Raw genomic sequence first — 18,640 nt, forward strand, 5'->3', positions numbered from 1 at the left:
GCTCTAGGCCTAGGGTATCAGCTGCCTCACAGAAAGAGTATGCTCTGGAGAGCTGACCACTAATTCTCCAATTACCAGGCAACACTTAGGACTTCTTACTCTCTTATAAGACCTGGACCACACACTGTCACTAGGACTCAGCTACAGTCCCAGAAAGGGCAAAGCTGGATTCCATTTTTCAGCATTCCTCTCTTGGGTGGAATAATGCCCAAACCTATGGAAAACTACAGCAAAGCTACATGTTTAACTAGAATAGAGAGACAAGGGGCACTCTCCCATTATTGATATCTGGGACTGCTTTGGTCTCTGATAGACACATTCTAGCATGTCAGATTGGATTCATGTGTTATAGAACTTATCTCTAAAGTCACACATTGCAATTCAAAGAGTCTAAAAAGTTGAATTAGGTACAAACCATTAAGGAAAAGTCCCCCACATTCCAGCCAAAAGATGAGTCATGAATTTCATGCATATTACATGACTTTTCATTAGTGAAATTAAAAATAGCTACTGTAGACCATTTTATTAGACCATTTTACACTATAAAGCCTGAAATGCTGCTTTTCTGCTTTGGGGTTAAAATTAAGTGTTCTTTAAATAGTAAGTAAAAAAGTTACTAAAACAGACAATCATCAATGATGAATGATTATGAGCCCTGATAGGGACTTGACTTCACATCCTTTCAGCTTTATCTACTAAGCACCTACTGTGTCCTTTAGAGGTTATAAAGATGGAAGGCAGAGTAGAAAATTGGAAAGAAAACAGGCTCCTACAACTTGAATCTTTTGTTAGAACTGCTACACAGCTGTTGACCTTGGGCAAACTACTTAACCTCATTGAGCCTTAGTTTTCTTATCTATAAAATGGAGATATGGGCTTCCCTGGTGGCGCAGTGGTTGAGAGTCTGCCTGCCGATGCAGGGGACACGGGTTTGTGCCCCGGTCCGGGAAGATCCCACATGCCATGGAGCGGCTGGGCCCGTGAGCCATGGCCGCTGAGCCTGCGTGTCCGGAGCCTGTGCTCTGCAACGGGAGAGGCCACAACAGTGAGAGGCCCGTGTACCGCAAAAAAAAAAAAAAAAAAAATGGAGATAGCACCTCCTTCTTCATAGAGTTATAGAAGTGAAAAAGGAGAAAGGAGATCTCATATGTAGTACATCTAATAGGGGCCTGCATAAAGAAGGCATTTAATGAGTGGCAGTTACCATCTTAAATGCCATCACCATCAGTACTGTGCTCAAAGCTCAGAACACAATATACAACCTTCTGGTGTAATTAGATGCCTCAGAACGGTAAACTCCATGACTGGCTACTATAAAGAACCCACAGTTTGCCCCAGAGAGAGATGCTAATTGTCTCTCAGTGCTTCATGGTGGTTTACTTTCACCTGATGTACTCTCTGGACAAACTGCTCATTTGCTCTGTGAATACAAGCAAGACCACAGTTTATCCTATTTTTCTTGTAAAAACAGAGTGAATACCTGCTTTTCCCTTATAACTCAGAGTCCAAGGCTAAATGATAACTAATAAATACTAGGTGCTGCAACCCATCAATTATTTCACGAATACTTTTTAAAAATGAAAGAGAACTGAACAAAAAATAATAAAATATCCTAAGGCAGCATAATATTAAGGACAAGTGGCTGTTTTCAGAAACTTTTATTTCAGTTACATACATGTATGCATGTGTTTACTGGGTAATGATGGAAAATATTTCTTAATGTGGGTTCCAGGCAAAAGTTTGAAAGCTTCTGCCCCAGGTCACTGATCTCTGGTCGCAAGTGCTGAACCGCCCCACTCCCAAACTACTGCTGAAAGGAGGGGGTAGCTTCCAAAACATTGGCAAGCACTTTATTCTAGCACAGTGCTCTCTGCCCTGGCTGATTCTGAACTTTGTGACTCCACTCTGAGAAGAGAATATCCTCTTAGCCACGACAGGGACGACCGGGAAAACTAGCTTTAAGCACTTTGTGGGTGTACTATTCACTTGGCACTTGAGTTTTCTTCTCGACGCACATGTCTTTCTTAACTAAGCCACAGAAACTGAGAACAGGGGCTATAGTTACCAAGTGGCAACTGCAGCACCTTATTCATATAAGCACAAGGTTTGACTGCTGAATCCTGACAATGCTGCATCAACATCTTCTGAATATGCTCTTTTCCTCTGGCAGAGTCCCTCTTTCGGAATGAATGTGAGATCTGGCCAATTTAGGGACTGGAAAAGTTTTGGCTCTAGTCCTGCTTGCCTGGTCAAGGTATTTAACCAACTCTGCCATTTCCTCCAATGCTATTCTAGAATAATACTTATCATTAGCTGCTGATAAGTTTTTAGTACAGCATATAGCACTACACCGCAAGGCTGTAAGTCTGTAAACTATATTAAACAAGATAAGCTCTCATTAGCTAATAAAAACAAGTTATCCAATTTTCTTGGGTGTTAGACGACACTGTTCTTAAATTTAATACCTACACTGTTCCTTAGGAAAAGTTGATTCAAGAATTTCTAACTTCCTCTAAACTGTTCTACTTGGTAAAACTCTGTTCCTTTGCAGAAAGGGTTAACATTTTAAATATTGGGTAAATGCATAACTATTACCTATTTTACCTGACTTTAATGTGTTGGGATCACAGTATGCAAAGCACCATTTCAAAAAGTAAAACAATCTGAAGTGAGTTCCCTATACTTACAGATACATACTAAACAGACAAAATGAAATATTCATAGCTTACAGAGAAATAGAATCACACTTTTGCTACCTGCTTATTCATTTCTGTGATGTTTATCCAGACTTTGTTCAATCCCAGCTCTCCAGATTCAATCTTCTCAAGTTGTTTTTGTTTGCTGAGTAGTTCTTCGTTAAGTTTGGGAATTTCTTGGAATGAGCTTTTCTGATTAGATTCCACTAAAAGCAAAAATAAGAACAATGATAAATAGCCATAAAGTTCCCTCATGGCTCCAAGATGAAAAAATAATCATACAGCAGGAAAGAAGATAGATTAATGAAAGTTAATTCTGGGAGGATAATGACAACTCACATCTATCAACTCCACTGTTCTTTTATTTACGTAAATGTATATCTTTAACGCTAAAGCTCCATTTAACTGGGGCTATTTCACTACTGGCAATACAACTTTTTAAAGTCAGGTGGCTAAGAATGATAACAAACAACATCAGCAGAAAGAGTTAGATTTGAATTTCAACTCTGTAACTTACTAACTGTGATTTTGAGCAAACTACTCAAATTTTTTGAGCTTAGTTTCTTCATCTGTAATACAGTGATAATTCTAACCATCCTGTGAAGTATATTTTAAGTGAAAGAATGGCTGTAAAGCACTACACACAGCTGGCCAGGCATATAATACGTGATAAATAAATGTTAAGTACTGACCTGCTCAATTAAGAAGCTTTCTGACTGGTCAATGAAGATTTATAAACCTTACTCCATTAATGTTCAAGGTGACAGCCTAAGTTATATCTCTAAATGTTTAAATCTATTTTTTTCTATCTCAAATTGGTCAAACGCAAGATAGATTCTTACCACCTTTCAAGTACTGTTATGAGAGCGAAGATTTTAAATCTTTTTCATAAACAGCAAATAGTGTTTTCTTAAATCAACCCAAAAGCTCAAAGTGAAACAGAAGATAAAGGAAAATGTTAGGTGAAGTATAGGGTATTATTTGGCCTTTCTTTTGGGAAACAACATCTCATGGATGGTTTAGAGATTTGCCAGCCTGAAGGTAGAGGCCTGAAAGAGTGTTTTCTCTTCTTTCTTTAGAGTATTCTTTCCTTTTCATGGAAAATAAAATACTGATTGATAGTGGTTGGTCCTCCAGAATAAAACCTATGTCTTTCTTTTAAAGCCACAGACTGCCTGATTAGTTATCGTATGCTTTCCTTAAAATCAAAAACTGGCATAATGGACAGATAAAAAATAATTTACTAAAATGTAAGTTCCCAGACTTTTTTTGTTCATTTCTGTATAGTTGGCATTTAGAATATACCTGGCACATTTCAGGCCCTCAGTAAGTATTAGAGACTGAATAAATCTGGCCTTTGCTTACCTCCCGACCATATTTCTCATCACTTTAGCTACCAATTCAACCTACTTTCTAGCCAAGCTGATTTTCCTGACACACCAACCTCTTTAAGCCTCAGTGACTGCACACACTATTCTCTCTACCTAGATGCCCTTGGCTTCTTCATTTCTGCCACCTTAGCCTAGTTAATTCCTTTCAAGATTCAGCACAAAGAGCTGGCCCCCACCTTGGACCACCGTTACCTCTTTACCACTCCAAACTCTACTGAGCACTGAACACACTGTGCTATACTTATTTACTTGTCTGTCCCCTCCATCAGACTGACAGAGAGCTGCCTGAGGACAGGTCTTATTGGGTCCTGTATTCCAGGGCCCAGAACAGTCCCAGGTACACAGAAGCATGCAAATGCCTGTCCAGTGAAATGACTGTATGGTATGAAACGGAGTTAATATTATCCTATTAAGTTAAACAAAGAAAACTCAACAAATAAATAAATTCAACAACAAAAAAATCCCCACAAAAATCAGGGGGTGGTGGTGGTATCCTCACTGTAAGCAAACCCACTACGTGAAAATTCAGAATTATTAAAAGAAATTAGATATTTTTATTCACTTTTCAAAAATATGTGCTGAAGGATTTCTTTAAAAAATAGTAGACTTGGCTAAGTGCTTTTAATGTAACATTTGATTTACACACAGTTTGCAGGAATACATTCATCTCATGTGGTAGGAATATTTTACCAGTCAGTCGAAATTAATGTAGCACTTATAGCACCCAACTGAATTTCGTATACATATTCAGTTAGGTTATAAAGAAAAACTTATCCCACACACGTCTGCCATTCTCTGGTGGTAAAACATCCTAAGGCTGGGGGAGAGTCTCTTTTTTTCCCGTAATCTATATGAATTAAGTAGAGGAGGAAGTAAGACAAACACATAAATAACTTGGATTAAAATTATTAACTAATAAACATGTGAGTCTGACAAGCCCTGAAAACACTCTGGATCCTGAGCATTGTATGAGCTAAGAGGGGATTATATTCATGATCTGATTTGGGGTTTTTTAGGAGAGATAAGACAAGTAAAGGCACTCTGATTACATAAATGGAATGAAGTGTAGTAAACAAACAACTTATGATTACTAATTCATGTTCTTTCAACATGGAAAGCAACTTATTTAAAATTTAGTATAGTAATACTCAGAAGAACTTACTTAGCCCTTTTCCTGATCTTTAAGATCAGGAAATGGAGATTTTTGCCTATACCCTTTAGATACAACATAGAATGCCAATAACAATACTTTATAATCATACATCTTTATAATTTACAATAAACTTTTATGTAATTACTCATCTTGTGATCGAGTCCCTACTGTGTGCCTGGCCCTGTACTTGGCACTAGTGCATACAAAAGACCCTGAAGCTCTCAGTCTAGTGGGGAGCAAGGCGTCACCCCAAAATTACTATACAATGTGACAGGTGTTATGACAGAGGAATGCCCAAAGTGCTTTCATAGCACAAATACATCTTTACATATTATGGATGGGAAAATGAGGCTCAGAAGGAATAAGTGACTTGCCTATGTTTCATAGCTAGTAATGAGCAAGTCAGGATTCAACAGTCAAACCTTGTGCTTCTAAGACCAATACTCTTTCTAGTATACTTCAGCTGTCACAGATGCTTATAGCCTAACAAGACCATTTTTAAGTTCTGCACTGAATGACCAAACTGCTACTCTCCCTGTATGACCAGCAATGAAGATGTCTGATTTATCAATACTGTGTTTTTCTTCCAAATTCTTTCCCCTCACTTTAGCCTTGAGCGATAGGGAAGATTGCTTGGGAATAGAATCTTCTTTATAATAACTGTGGAGGTCTTCTGGAGTACCTGGTTCTAGAAGAAGAATACTGAGCTGAGAGTTTCAGGCCAGCCAGCACTTCAAGCTTAAGGATCAAGTTACTCCTTGGCCTCAAGGGAAAAATACCAAGCCTATCTGCTTTGCTTTCTGTTCCAGATATTTCAGCAATCCTGCCTCCTTTCCTCACAAGTGTCTTGGAAGATAATGAGATAAAGGACAAGGGGCTCTGAATTTTTCAAAAAGGTATTTAAACCAGGTCAGCAGGTGGTCTTACTTCCACTGTCCTCTTGAAAAACAAGAAATAAAAATAAACTTATTGAAATATATTGAAAGTAGAAGCATAATTCAAAGGAAGATTATTTAAGTTTAACAAGATTAACCTCATTTAGCCAAGAAAATGGTTTTCACAAAAAAACTCTTGCCAAGTAGTCCACAATGGTTCAGCCTGCAGACTGATTTATGCCCCAGGCCCTACCCCATCCTCCCTCAGGAAGTCCTGCTTTAGACAGTATAGGTGCTGGCGTATTTATTGCAGCAAATCAAAGCCCACAGAGCAGCTGGACTGACAATTCCGAATCTGCTTCATTCAACTGGCTGACAAATGCAGTCAGGGTCCCAGGGGAAGGCTGCTCAGTGATAGAAAGCAGGTCTCACAGTCCAGGGTACAACTCCTGGCATCTCCTGAATAGAGTATTTCCAGGTATTAACATGTGCTCAATAAATATTTGTATTAACATGTGCTCAATAAATATTTGTTGCCTGATCGATTGTCAGGTCTATTACATGTATACACTTCAAATATGCATTTCTAAACAAAGAAATTTCCTGAAAATGAAAAGCTCAGCTAAGGTACAAATTACACTGGTGTCCTGAAAACACAGGCACAGAGCAATCAGAGAAATGAATCCCTGGAAGGCAGAAGTGAGCAATGTTTTGAAATGTATAAATAAATGACTCCTATATGTAACCAAAACAAGCTGTAGTACAAATGGAGGAGGCCCAACTAGTTACAGAGAGATGATGGCACAGACAGGTGTCGTCAGTGGTTATTTATAGTTAAACACTGCTTCTCAGAACCTCATTTCCAAGTTATGATTACTACTTACCAAGAAAACACTGGCCTTAAAAACACCTTGTAATACTGCTAAGGACAGCATTCAGGAGGGAAAATAACTAGAATACAAATCTCATTCTTACACTGTAGTCTGATCCCACCAATTGATAAAACATATAGGTCAGGATGATCCTGGCAGAGAACTGTGGCCTACCCTATCCCATTCCCTGAATCAGAAGCTCAGAAGAAAACCAAAGTTAGTATATATCTATCTATCTATCTATCTATATATATATATATATATATATTTTTTTTTTGTGGCCTCTCCCGTTGCGGGGCACAGGCTCCGGATGCGCAGGCTCGGCGGCAATGGCTCACAGGGCCAGCTGCTCCGTGGCATGTGGGATCTTCCCGGACTGGGGCACGAACCCGCGTCCCCTGCATCAGCAGGCGGACTCTCAACCACTGCGCCACCAGGGAAGCCCCTCAATATATTTTTTTCAAGCAACATCACTAGGAACGTCATTAACATACTCACTAAGGATTAGCTGTCCCTAGGTCAGGTTTGGAACTTAACTAACTGCGGGCAGCAAAGAGAAGCTGGGGTGAAGGAAAGTTAGGATGTTGTGATCTCCTATGGCTTAAGAGAGGAAGTAAGGAAACAACTCTTAATTCTAGTTCTGGGGCCAGATTTCTTTATGACCTTGAGAAAGCCTGGTGGTCAGTTTCCTGGTGTGTTAAAGCTGCTAAAGTTAGGGTATTTTTGATTAACCTGAAACTGCTTCCTTAGCTTAGAAAAATTTTTTAAATTAATTTTATTATTTATAATAAAATTCAGGTTGTAATTGTAGCTATGCACTAATTGTTAGTTAAAACAAAGACTGAGTAAAGCATCTTTTGGGTATAACTTTACTTTCTTTTTAAAAAATTTTTACTAGCTTTAGAAAATTAACCCTTGAAACCTAGAACTAAAGATCTCAGTGTTGCTAAAGGAAGATCTTTAGGTTAAAACAGGTTGAAGCTACCATGCAAACACACCTTTCAGAAAAAGAACTTTGGATGTGCAAAATACAACTTGACAATTTTGAATTTATAAAACTCTTCAACTTAAAGTTTCTTAAACTTTAAAACACTCGTGAGACAAATATTTATTTCTGACTTGGCATACAGTAAGCACTCCATACATGCTGGCTATCATTATTACTGCTCAGTCCTATGTTTCTATAGGTTTTTCTTAAGGAGGAAACTGTCTGACAGACACTCCCACATGCTTTCTCAAGTGTCCCTGTGAGGAGGAAGGAAACAGCCTAGTGTTGCTATTGCCACTTTATAGTTGGGGAATATGAAGTGGCAACAGGTGGAGATTAACCAAGATTCTACACTTCTGGATCTTAGCCCTTGCCTTCTGCACTGTAAGTGTTGACTGCAATACCATTATTTCAGATGCTATTTGTCCTAGTGGTGCATAAGCACTGTTTTTTGTTTGTGGATTTAAAAATGAGTAACTGTTACTGCATTCAAGCTGACAGCTAAGAAAGAGTTTAAAAATGCTGACAGGAACATATAATTGCTTCATCAGAGTGAGCAAAAGTCTTAATTCAGTGTGGTTCACTTTGTCCTAGAACCTGGAAAAAGAGTCCAAAATTATACTCTGAAAAGGGTGACCACTTACTTGTTCTAAATTTTTCCTTGAGGGCATCCAGATCCTCCTTCAGAGCAACTTGCATCCACACCAAGCCAACGCAGGCCACGACACAGGCGGCAAGGATGACAAAAGCACAGAGGGGATAACAGATCTTGCAGCATCGTAAATAGTCTCCCCTGATCATAAGAACAAATTCAACCAGGAGTACAAAAGAGATTTGAATACAGCTTTAGTCAAAATAGCACGTTTTGCCATGCAATTATAATCTCTAATGAATACCAGTTAATTCACCAGGGAACACAGGGGTAACACACTTAAATCTGAACAGCAGGTTGAATATGTCTAAATAATATGACCTATAAAGAGTTCATCTATAGGGGACGAAGGTTTCAAACTTCACATGAAACAGAGGGAGTTCCTGTGAGCTACAGGAAGCACCTGCGGGCACTGCAGCTCACTGCCATCATCAAGTCATCATCCGTTTCTTTGGAAACTGGCTCAGGTTAGGGAAGTGTAAAGACCAGAGCTTCTCTGCCATTCCATCACTGTACTGTAATTCACTTATCTATTTCTCTCTCTTAAGTACATACTCACTCCAGAGGACCTCGTTTCAGTTTACTGAAACTTTATAAACTTTTGAGTGAGTTTTACTCCAAATGGAATGAAAAAAAGTAGACAGTAGGTTTAAGTGGACACCTGGTACACTCCAGCTTATTGGCTCAGAATGAAGGGAAACATAGAAAGGGGTTAGATTTCACACCAAATTTCAACCAGCACTCAAGGTCTAAACTAACCCAACAGGATAACTATTCCAGTTAACTATTCCACTTCATCAGATATTCACAGCTCAAACCCAGGATTACCCTGAACTACCTCACCTGGCAAAGAAACCAATCTCTTCCTTTAACATAAAAGGACACAGACATTCTAAACAAACAAACCTCAAAGGATTCAATCTCTTTTCTTTTAGCATCCCAACCTTCTGCCTAGCTCTTGCTTCCACAACCTCAGCAGCATATTCTTCTTTTAACATGCTCCTTAAGAGAGTCCAAGGGCACCTTCAAGGTTCCCTTCAGCCCCTTCCTACCGTAACCCCCAATTCGCAATGTCTTTGTACTCACTACTGGATTTGTCTAGTGGCTGCACCATCTAAAAGTGGTTTGAGAAAACCGGCTTCTTCTTTTTGTTTCCCACCCATCATTTCTCTCAAGGCTCATGCTTTTAACAGAATGTGTCTCACCATATTCCCCCATCACCAAGATTCAGACCCATCAAGAGTGCAAAAAAAACAGAAACAAAAAAAAACCTCAACAACCCCCCCCCACAAAAAACAACAACCAAAAAAATCCAACCAACCTAACAAAAAAACCTGCAGTCCTAAGGTCCCTGTCTCTCCTATACTTAACAAAAGGTCTAGTCCCCCAAATTTCTCTGTTCTTAGTTCCCTATTCTTAGCTTCTTTGCTACTCCCACCTTGGTCTCTCTGGGCTCTTAGCACGTTCCCCAAGTCCACCCTTCCACCCTAGATTCAGAGCTTTTCTTTGCATACTCAGAGATAGATCTCTAATTTATCCTTCATTCAGAAACTGAACTCATCTTCTCCCTAACATTCTTCCTCCCTCTGTGCCTTCCAAGGTCTACACACTTTTTTCTTCCTAAGAACTCCCTTCTCCTTCCCTTTGATTTGCCTCCTTGGTAGTGCAAGGAGATGCCTTTTCCCCATCCCACCCCTGAGTACTGCATTACTCACTTGACAAAGCGAGAGCGATTTCCAGCTACACCAAATTCCTCTTCCTCCTCTGAGGTGGACTCAGAGTCTGAGTCAGGAGGCTCGGTGCGAAGCAGGCGGTGGCCTGAGCCTTTCTTGGGCTTCTTTCTCCGGCTGTCCCCAGCCAAGCCGATCAGTGCATTGAGCTCTTTGCGCTTTTTCATCTTCTTGTGTGGGGTAAGTGGAGCACCCACTCCTGAGCTGCCAGGTTCGTACCCGACGCCCAATTCTCTCGAGGCCTTGGAGCCGCCTTCCAGGGTGAGGAATCCTGGGCCAGAGCCCCTCTGGTCAGTCCCACCCAGGAGTGGGACTGACCAGATCCGCTGGGGGCTGGAGATTGGAGCCCAGAGGAAACTGTAACTCAGATGGGTGGGGGAAGTCACCTAAAGATGGCCAGGGAGCTGGTGATCCAAATGGATAAAGTCCTAGGCATGCACTGTCAGTTACCGAAGTGGGTGTTGGACGTGGAGGAGGGGGGAACCTTTGCTCCCAAAGAAAATAAAAAGTCAAGTCAAGAGACTCTCAGACCTGGTCAGTATATAGTATTTCTAAGGGTGCTCCAGGAGCTGGGGAAGGACACAGATGGGTGCTTTGGACTTCCGGGGTAGAATTTCCAATGGAGAGAAAAAAAGAAACTTGTTCTTCAATGGGAGGAGAGGGAGAGATGCAGAGCGAGACGATGGGAAGGCGCTGTTCCCTCCCTAGCTGGCAGCAGGAGGGGGCTCCCAGCCGCTACCACCCCGACAGAGAAAATGCCCGAGTTTGAGATGATCACCGTCCTCCGGCCTGAGTTTGAAGGAAGCCAGAGGCCGAGGAAGACCCAGAGCCCGGCCTGGAGGGCTTGGCCTGAGAGGAGCCAGTCCCGCGCCCGGGGAGACCCCAGCCCTGCTGTCTGGGCCTGGGGGCGCGGTGAGGAGGGGCGACGGCGGCTCAGCCCACCTGAAACGCTCCCACCCAGAGTTCGAGGTGTTCCGGCACGGGCGACTCTCGGCAACTCACACGCGCCGCCTCCACTCCAGCCGCGACTCCGGCCCCCGCTCCGGCTGCGGCCGCACCTGCTCCCGACTCGCTGGCGGCGGCAGCGGCGGCGGCGGCCGCGGGCTCCAGACCCGGGCCATCGCTCCAGCCCCAACTCACTTCCCTTTGGCAGCAACCGCCGACACCGCCTGCCAGTAAGGCGCGTTCCCATTGGCCGCCCGTCTGGTGACGTCTTGCGAGGAGGCGGTGGGGAGGCGGGGTGTTAAAGGATGCAGGCTCAAGCGAGGGCAGGTCCCACCTGCCAGTCGAGGAGGCCCCGCCCCCAGGAGGGTCTGGGACCTGTAGCTCAGCTGACAAGGACGAGTTTTGTTTCTTTTATTTTCTTTCTTTTTTTTTTTTTTTTTTGCGGTACGCGGGCCTCTCACTGTTGTGGCCTCTCCCGTTGCGGAGCACAGGCTCCGGACGCGCAGGCTCAGCGGCCATGGCTCACGGACCCAGCCGCTCCGCGGCATGTGGGATCTTTCCTGACCGGGGCACCAACCCGTGTCCCCTGCATCGGCAGGCGGACTCTCAACCACTGCGCCACCAGGGAAGCCCAGAGTTTTGTTTCTTGAGGAGCAGGGATGGGCCAGGCAAAGCATCCAGCTGCTCGACCTGCTTAGGAAGTTCATCAGCCGCCCGGGCCCCCCAAGTTGTGACTAACCCAGCCTAGAGGCTCCAACCCTCTGACTCTCATGCTGTTTATTAAAGGTTTAGCCGTGTTACAGAGTAATGACCCGGTTGAACATGTTCATTCATTCATTGCGTAAATATTTATTGAGAGATTACCATATGTCAGGAGCAGTTCTACCGCTGAGGATAGAACAATAAACAAGATAACCACTATCCCTGCCTTCCTGCATAGGGTTGCCCAATTTAGCAAATAAAAATACAGGACACTCAGTAACGTTTGAATTTCAGGTAAACAACGAATATTTTTTTGGTATAAGTATATCCCATGCAACGTCTGGGACATCTTCATAGTTTTAAAAGTTAATTCTATTTTACCTGAAATTACTTTTAACAGGGTGTCCTGTGTTTTATCTGCCAACTCTATTCCTGCAGCTTATACTCGAGTGGGAGGACAGCAATAACATATAAAATGTCAGGAGATAATAAATAGTATGAGGAAAACTGAAACATGATAAGGGGACGGGGAGTGCCTCTGTGATAAGGGGACCTTTGGTTAGAGATTGGGAGGCAGTGAGGGAGTGAGTTGTGCAAGTGGCCAAGAGGAAGGAGTGGCCTGGAAGACCTGCTGTGGCTGGACCTGAAGAGCAAGAGGAGAGCGGTAGAAAATGAGGTCAGACAAGCATCAGGGGCAGATCTTTTTTTTTTTTTTTTAATTTTATTTATTTATTTATGTCTGTGTTGGGTCTTCGTTTCTGTGCGAGGGCTTTCTCTAGTTGTGGCAAGTGGGGGACACTCTTCAGCTTTCTCTAGTTGCAGCAAGTGGGGGCCACTCTTCATTGCAATGCGCGGGCCTCTCACTATCGCGGTCTCTCTTGTTGCGGAGCACAGGCTCCAGACGCGCAGGCTCAGTAATTGTGGCTCATGGGCCTAGTTGCTCCGTGGCATGTGGGATCTTCCCAGACCAGGGCTCGAACCCGTGTCTTCTGCATTGGTAGGCAGATTCTCAACCACTGCGCCACCAGGGAAGCCCCAGGGGCAGATCTTGTAGGGCCTTATGGACCACTGTGAGGACTTTGGAAAACGCTTGGTGCTTTAAGCTCTGGCTTAGATTTTTGAAAGATCTAAGCCACTGTGTGGAAAAGAGAATCAGGGAACAGTGAGGGACAAATAAAGATGATGGCAGTTGTGGAGATGGTGAGCATTTTGGATGCTTCTTGACCACAGAGCTAACAATATTTGCTGATGGTTTACACAGAAGGTGAGCAAAAAAAGAGGAGTAATAGATGACTCCAGGGTCTTAGCTTGGAACAGCTGGAAGAAAGGAATTGCTGTTTACTGAGATGGGAAAGAACAGATTTGGGGCAAACTTGAGAAGTCAATTCAGTATTCAGATGGACCGTTTGGTATATCTATTTGGAGTTCTCGGCAGAGGTTGGGGCCTGAAATGTAAATCTGAAAGTCATCAGATGTAGATGGTATTTAAAGCAAAGTGCTTTGAACTACTTGGAAAAAAGTTGCTTAAAGTAATTTTTATACCCACATTCTTATTGTGTCAATCACACTGTCTTTGTCTAGGGACCCACCCAAAGTCTGGGTCTGTCTCTTATTTATCTTTATGTGTCTAGACCAGAGGTAGATGATCCAATATATATGTGATGCCTACATGAGTGGGCAGAGTTATACAGAGGTATGAGTGGAGTTTTGGAATCAAGAGATCTGCAATGAAATCATGCTTTGAATATTTGCTAACTGTCTGCATGGAAGCCATATAAATTCTAAGTTTCAGTTTTCCTCTCTGCAAAATGAGGATTAATATCTATTTCACAGGACAGACAAATGAGAAGATGCTTGTGAAAGTGCTTTTGAAGCCCCCAAACATGGGCAGTTATTTTGGGGGTTTTTTTTTGTCTCCTTTTGTTTCTAGAGCTGCACTGCCCAATATAATAAGTAGTCATTAGCCACATATGGCAATTTAAATTTACATTTAGCTTAACTAAAATTAAATTAAAAGTTTAAATTAGTTCCCCAGTCTCACTGGCCACTGTGCTCCACAACCATATGTGGCTAGTGGCTATTGGGCAGCACAGAACAGTACATTTCCATCATTATAGAAAGTTTTATTGGAAAACTCTGCAGTAGCACCTCCCTGAAGGTCTAGGGATGGACAAGAAAAGGTCTTGACTTCAAGAACCATTTCACAAACAAACCCTATATTCATAAGAAGACACAGGCAAAAGGGGTGACTGACCCAGGATGGCCCTTCCCATGGCCCTCCTGTGCTGTAGATGTTGCACGTTCACCAAGGGAACCAGGGACTGAGGAACCCAAGGGAATAAGGTGGAGCCAATGATGTATCACCTAGTTACAATGACATCTGGTCAGCCAGGCCCTGCCCTTTCATGCAATGGACTGGTCATGGGTGGGGATGCTGGAGGAGGGTAGTTGAGAGCTAATGGGATGCTTCTGCTGGATCTACCATTCAGTCCCTCTGTCTGCCTGTTTGTCTATTGGTCTATAGATAATACACCCTTCTGTGTTGGGTAAATATCCCATGAGATGCTGAGTCATCCTTTGAAAACTGATGGCCAGATGTTTTTTTCTCTCAGGAGCTCTTGGTACCTCCCTAGCCTCCTCCCTCATACCTGGGACCCTCAAGGCCAACGATTAGATTAATCCAACCGTCTCAGAGCAAGGGCTCCTGCACTGAGGAGCCCATGGTGCCCTCCTACACCAGGACTCCTCAAGATTGTAACCCATGTTTTCATTTGGGGATGTTCATATTATGATCTTGTGTCTAGGGAGGCCTGTTACCCATTCAAAACTTGCCTGAAACGCAGTGTGATCTTCCATAAGTCACTTTGCAGCTCTGGTACTCCAACTTTCCTGTCAGTAAAATGAGAATAAGAATATTCCCTGCCCAGCCTTCTGCTCTGTGCTTTTTGGGGGAGGGAGCAGCATGAAAGTGTTTATATGCTGTGAAGTGTCATGTAGGGTGGGTGATGCCTGCTGAATCCTCCTAGCAGCTCTGTGGGGAGAGTGAGCAAGGATGACTTCCCTGGGCTCAAAATTCCATCCTGTGTGAGTGGCAAAGCCTCTTGAGATGCTGTGCTATCTTAGAAGACTCTACAGAGCACCTTCACTTGGGAAAACTGAGGCAGAGAGTGGGGGCAAACCTGCCTAGGGCCATGATCAGAAATGGGATCCAGGACTTCTGATTCCTGGGCTGAAGCTCTTTTTTTTTTTTTTTTTTTTTTTTGCAATACGTGGGCCTCTCACTGTTGTGGGCTCTCCCGTTGCGGAGCACAGGCTCCAGACGCGCAGGCTCAGCAGCCATGGCTCACGGGCCCAGCCGCTCCGCGGCATGTGGGACCTTCCCGGACCGGGGCACAAACCCGTGTCCCCTGCATCGGCAGGCGGACTCTCAACCACTGCGCCACCAGGGAAGCCCTGGGCTGAAGCTCTTTAAGAGCTCAGAATCCTCTCTTCTCTGGGATCGAAGTCCACATCTGAACTCTGCCACTTGGCAGCTGTGTGACCTTGGACAAGTGGCTGAGCCTCTCTGAGCCTCCACTTTTGTGAAATGGTGGTAATAAGAGTACCCAGGACCAGCCATATAATTTGTGGGGCCCAGTGCAAAAGAAAATGCAAGGCCCCTTGTTCAAAAATCAGGAAAAAAGCTTTTTTCCGTTCTCTCATGATTTCTTGCTCAGCACATCATGCTGTTTATTGCTCACTAGTTAACGTCGTGCTCCCTTGGGCATAGGGACCCTCACGGGGCGGGGGAGGGCCCTTCCTTAGACTTAGCATGCACCGCCAACCCAGCCCTCTTTGTGCCTGCACCCAGGCCCCTGTCTAGGATGAGGCAGGGCAGGGGGACAGGCAGCTTAGAACCTCTCCTGGGGACGGGGAGAGGGAGGTTACGAGAGGCAGGACTATGTATGAGTGGAGCTTCCAAGTCCCCAATGTATGCTCCATGTTCCATCAGACTTCACTTTCAAAACAAAAATTCAAAAATAAAATGATTAAGAATTTCAAGATGGCGACCACAGAGCATTAAACCCCAATTGTGGGGCAAACTTCTGAGTTATGGGTTCTGTGCAACTGCACTGGTCACATACCCATGAAGCTGGCCCTGACAATACCTAACTCACAGAATAACTGTGAAGAAGTAATGTGTCTGACTCATAGTAAATGCTCAATAAATGTACCTGTTCCATTAATGTGATTATTAATTATTAAATGTGATTTATTAAGTGTGATTTTGATGATGACCCAGTTGTGGTAATACATCTTCATTTACCTAATAGAAAGAGCTGCTTCCATCTGCTACAATAACACCCTTTGCCATCGTCTTTCTTGGTGTTTTTCTATGGTTAAAGTGGGGGGAAGGAACAGAAATGAACATTTAAAAATACTCAGGTATTAGGCATTTTTGTGTTAATTGTGACTGCAATAAGCTAATCCTCACTAGGCAAGCATCTTATCCTTGCTCTGACTGAGAAGAAAATTGATGCTCAGAGATTGTAAGAGGCTTGCCCAGGGACACACAGCACATCAGTGGCAGATACTGGGGCTTGAATCTGGATCTGAGCCTCTGAAGCCTGAGTTCTGCACCTGGTGCCCAGCTCCATACTGGCGGAGTCTGCTGCCTGGGCCTTTGTCTGCAGCTCATCTAGGAAGGGACAACCAGCTGAAGAGTCTTACCTCTCCTGGGATGGCCTCATCTGCTCCCCCCAGCCCCTTCCCCATTCTTTTTGCTGCTGTGTCGGCAGCTGCTTCCTGTACCCTGATGAGAGGGCTAAAGACAATGGGAAGGGGAAGGATTGGGTGGTAGGAAAGGGGCCAAGCTCCGAGCTAAACAATGGTTTTTCTCCCGGTGGGTCCCAGGCAGCAGGAAGCAACACTGGTTCCCAGCATTATTGTGGGCAGGGGTGAGGGCTGCCCCTGCCGGGTTTCTTCTTCTATTCCAGGCACAGTCTCCTCCGAGTTGCTGCAAGCTTTTGTTGCTGCAAGCCTCAGTTTCCCCATATACTGACGGTGTCTTAGCACCCAGAACAGGGTCCAGTGTTGGAGGGACCTCAGGGACTGTTTGCTGAATTAAATTATTGGAAGAGCAGAGGAGACTCTAAAGAGTTTCCAGGCATTGTCCTTCATCTTGGTGACTCCATCCATCCATCCATCCATCCATCCATCCATCCATCCATCCGACAATCCTGCCTTAAGGAAGCCCCTACCATGTGCGAAGCCCCGTGTCTGGCCCTGGAATACACCAGTAATATACAAGCTCTGTTCTGTAAGAGTTCCCAGGAAGCAGGCAGAGGTCCCCAGGGTTTATATTGGGAGGAAAAAAAAGAAAGTCTGGAGTGACTGGGTTTATTTTAGGATGAGAACAATAATCCCGGGAGGAAAGCACGTACACTATGGCCTCCAGAACACCTGCTCCTGCCCTCTTCCCTGGGGGCTTGGGCTGGAGAGGGTGCAGCTGGACCAGAAGGAGCCCTGGACCAGTACAGTCTGGTGTTGAGTCTCAGCCTCTTCACCCACTAAACTGTGTGATCTTAGGTGAGTTCCTTTTCCTCTCTGAGTCTGTTTTCTCATCTGTAAATTGGAGCTAACAATGCTCACCTCCTGGCAGTGCCTGTGGTAGGATTAAATTTAAATGGTGGGCATTAAAGGACTTCAAGGGAATTGCTAAGTGCATTGAGTGGACAGGGAGGCCAGGAAAACAGACCTCTGAGAAATCCTATTTGGAGCAGGGAACTTAAACAGCACAGGCTGGGAGAGAAGGTGGTGAAGGGAAGGCTCTTATAATTGAGGAAGGGCTGTGTGTGTGCGTGCGCTCCCTCCATCAATGCTAGGTGTGGATGAAGGCGTAAATGGCAGGAGATGCTGAATCAGCAAGGGGTGGGGGTAACCAGGAGAGGCTGCCTGGGCCCTCCTGAGTCCTTTACTGAGGGAATAGCACTAGATCTGTGTGTCTAAGTCAGCCTGAGACTACAGTCCATCTCCATCTGAGACCAGTCCCTACTTACCTGAGAAGACTGGCTCTAGAAGACAATAGACATGCATGACCTCGTGCTGCCCTCTGCTGGTTTCCTGCACAACTGCACCTCTTGGATGGGGACAATTTCCATTCAACACAAATGATAACTCTTCCTGTGTCCAGCCCTGTGTAGGGAGATGGGGACACACAGATAGACATGATCACACCCCTGTTGTGTAAGAACTTCTGGGGTGTGTGTGTGCATGTGTGTGTGTGTGTGTGTGTGTGTGTGTGTGTGTGAGAGAGAGAGAGAGACAGAGACAGAGACAGAGACAGAAACAGAGAGAAACAGACACATGAACAATAAAGATGTGATCAGCACCATGATACAAGATGCAGAATGGGTAGGGATGGCATTAGGGAAAGATTTTGAAAAGAGGTAAGCTTTCATCCATCCATCCATCTATCCATCATATATTTATTGAGCACTTAATGTATTCTAAGCCCTAATCTTTGTGCTAGAGCTATAACAGGGAACAAAATATACAGATATCCTTGCCTGCATGGAACCTACATTCTAATGAAAGGAAAGAATTCATAAATAAGATGGTAAATATATACAGTGTTGGATGATGAGTACTAAGGAG

The 18,640-nt window shown here is 43.9% G+C and overlaps 1 protein-coding gene across 2 annotated transcripts in view; it reads right to left on the reverse strand.

The window, feature by feature from the left end:
* Window positions 1-10,911, reverse strand: part of EFCAB14 (EF-hand calcium binding domain 14) — a gene marked incomplete at its 3' end in the record, with an annotated part of 34,116 nt that extends 23,205 nt beyond the window's left edge. For both annotated transcript variants that reach the window (XM_079727513.1, XM_079727512.1), the window contains exons 1-3: window positions 10,343-10,911; window positions 8,620-8,768; window positions 2,757-2,902 (exon numbers count right to left, since the gene is read on the reverse strand). In XM_079727513.1, the coding sequence (XP_079583639.1) occupies window positions 2,757-2,902; window positions 8,620-8,768; window positions 10,343-10,524 (477 nt within the window). In that variant the 5' untranslated portion in view covers window positions 10,525-10,911. The remainder of the gene's footprint in view (window positions 1-2,756; window positions 2,903-8,619; window positions 8,769-10,342) is intronic.
* Between the last annotated feature and the right edge of the window lie 7,729 nt (window positions 10,912-18,640).

The sequence above is a fragment of the Hyperoodon ampullatus genome (genome assembly GCF_949752795.1).
Source record: "Hyperoodon ampullatus genome assembly, chromosome: 2".
NCBI classification, from domain to species: domain Eukaryota; kingdom Metazoa; phylum Chordata; class Mammalia; order Artiodactyla; family Ziphiidae; genus Hyperoodon; species Hyperoodon ampullatus.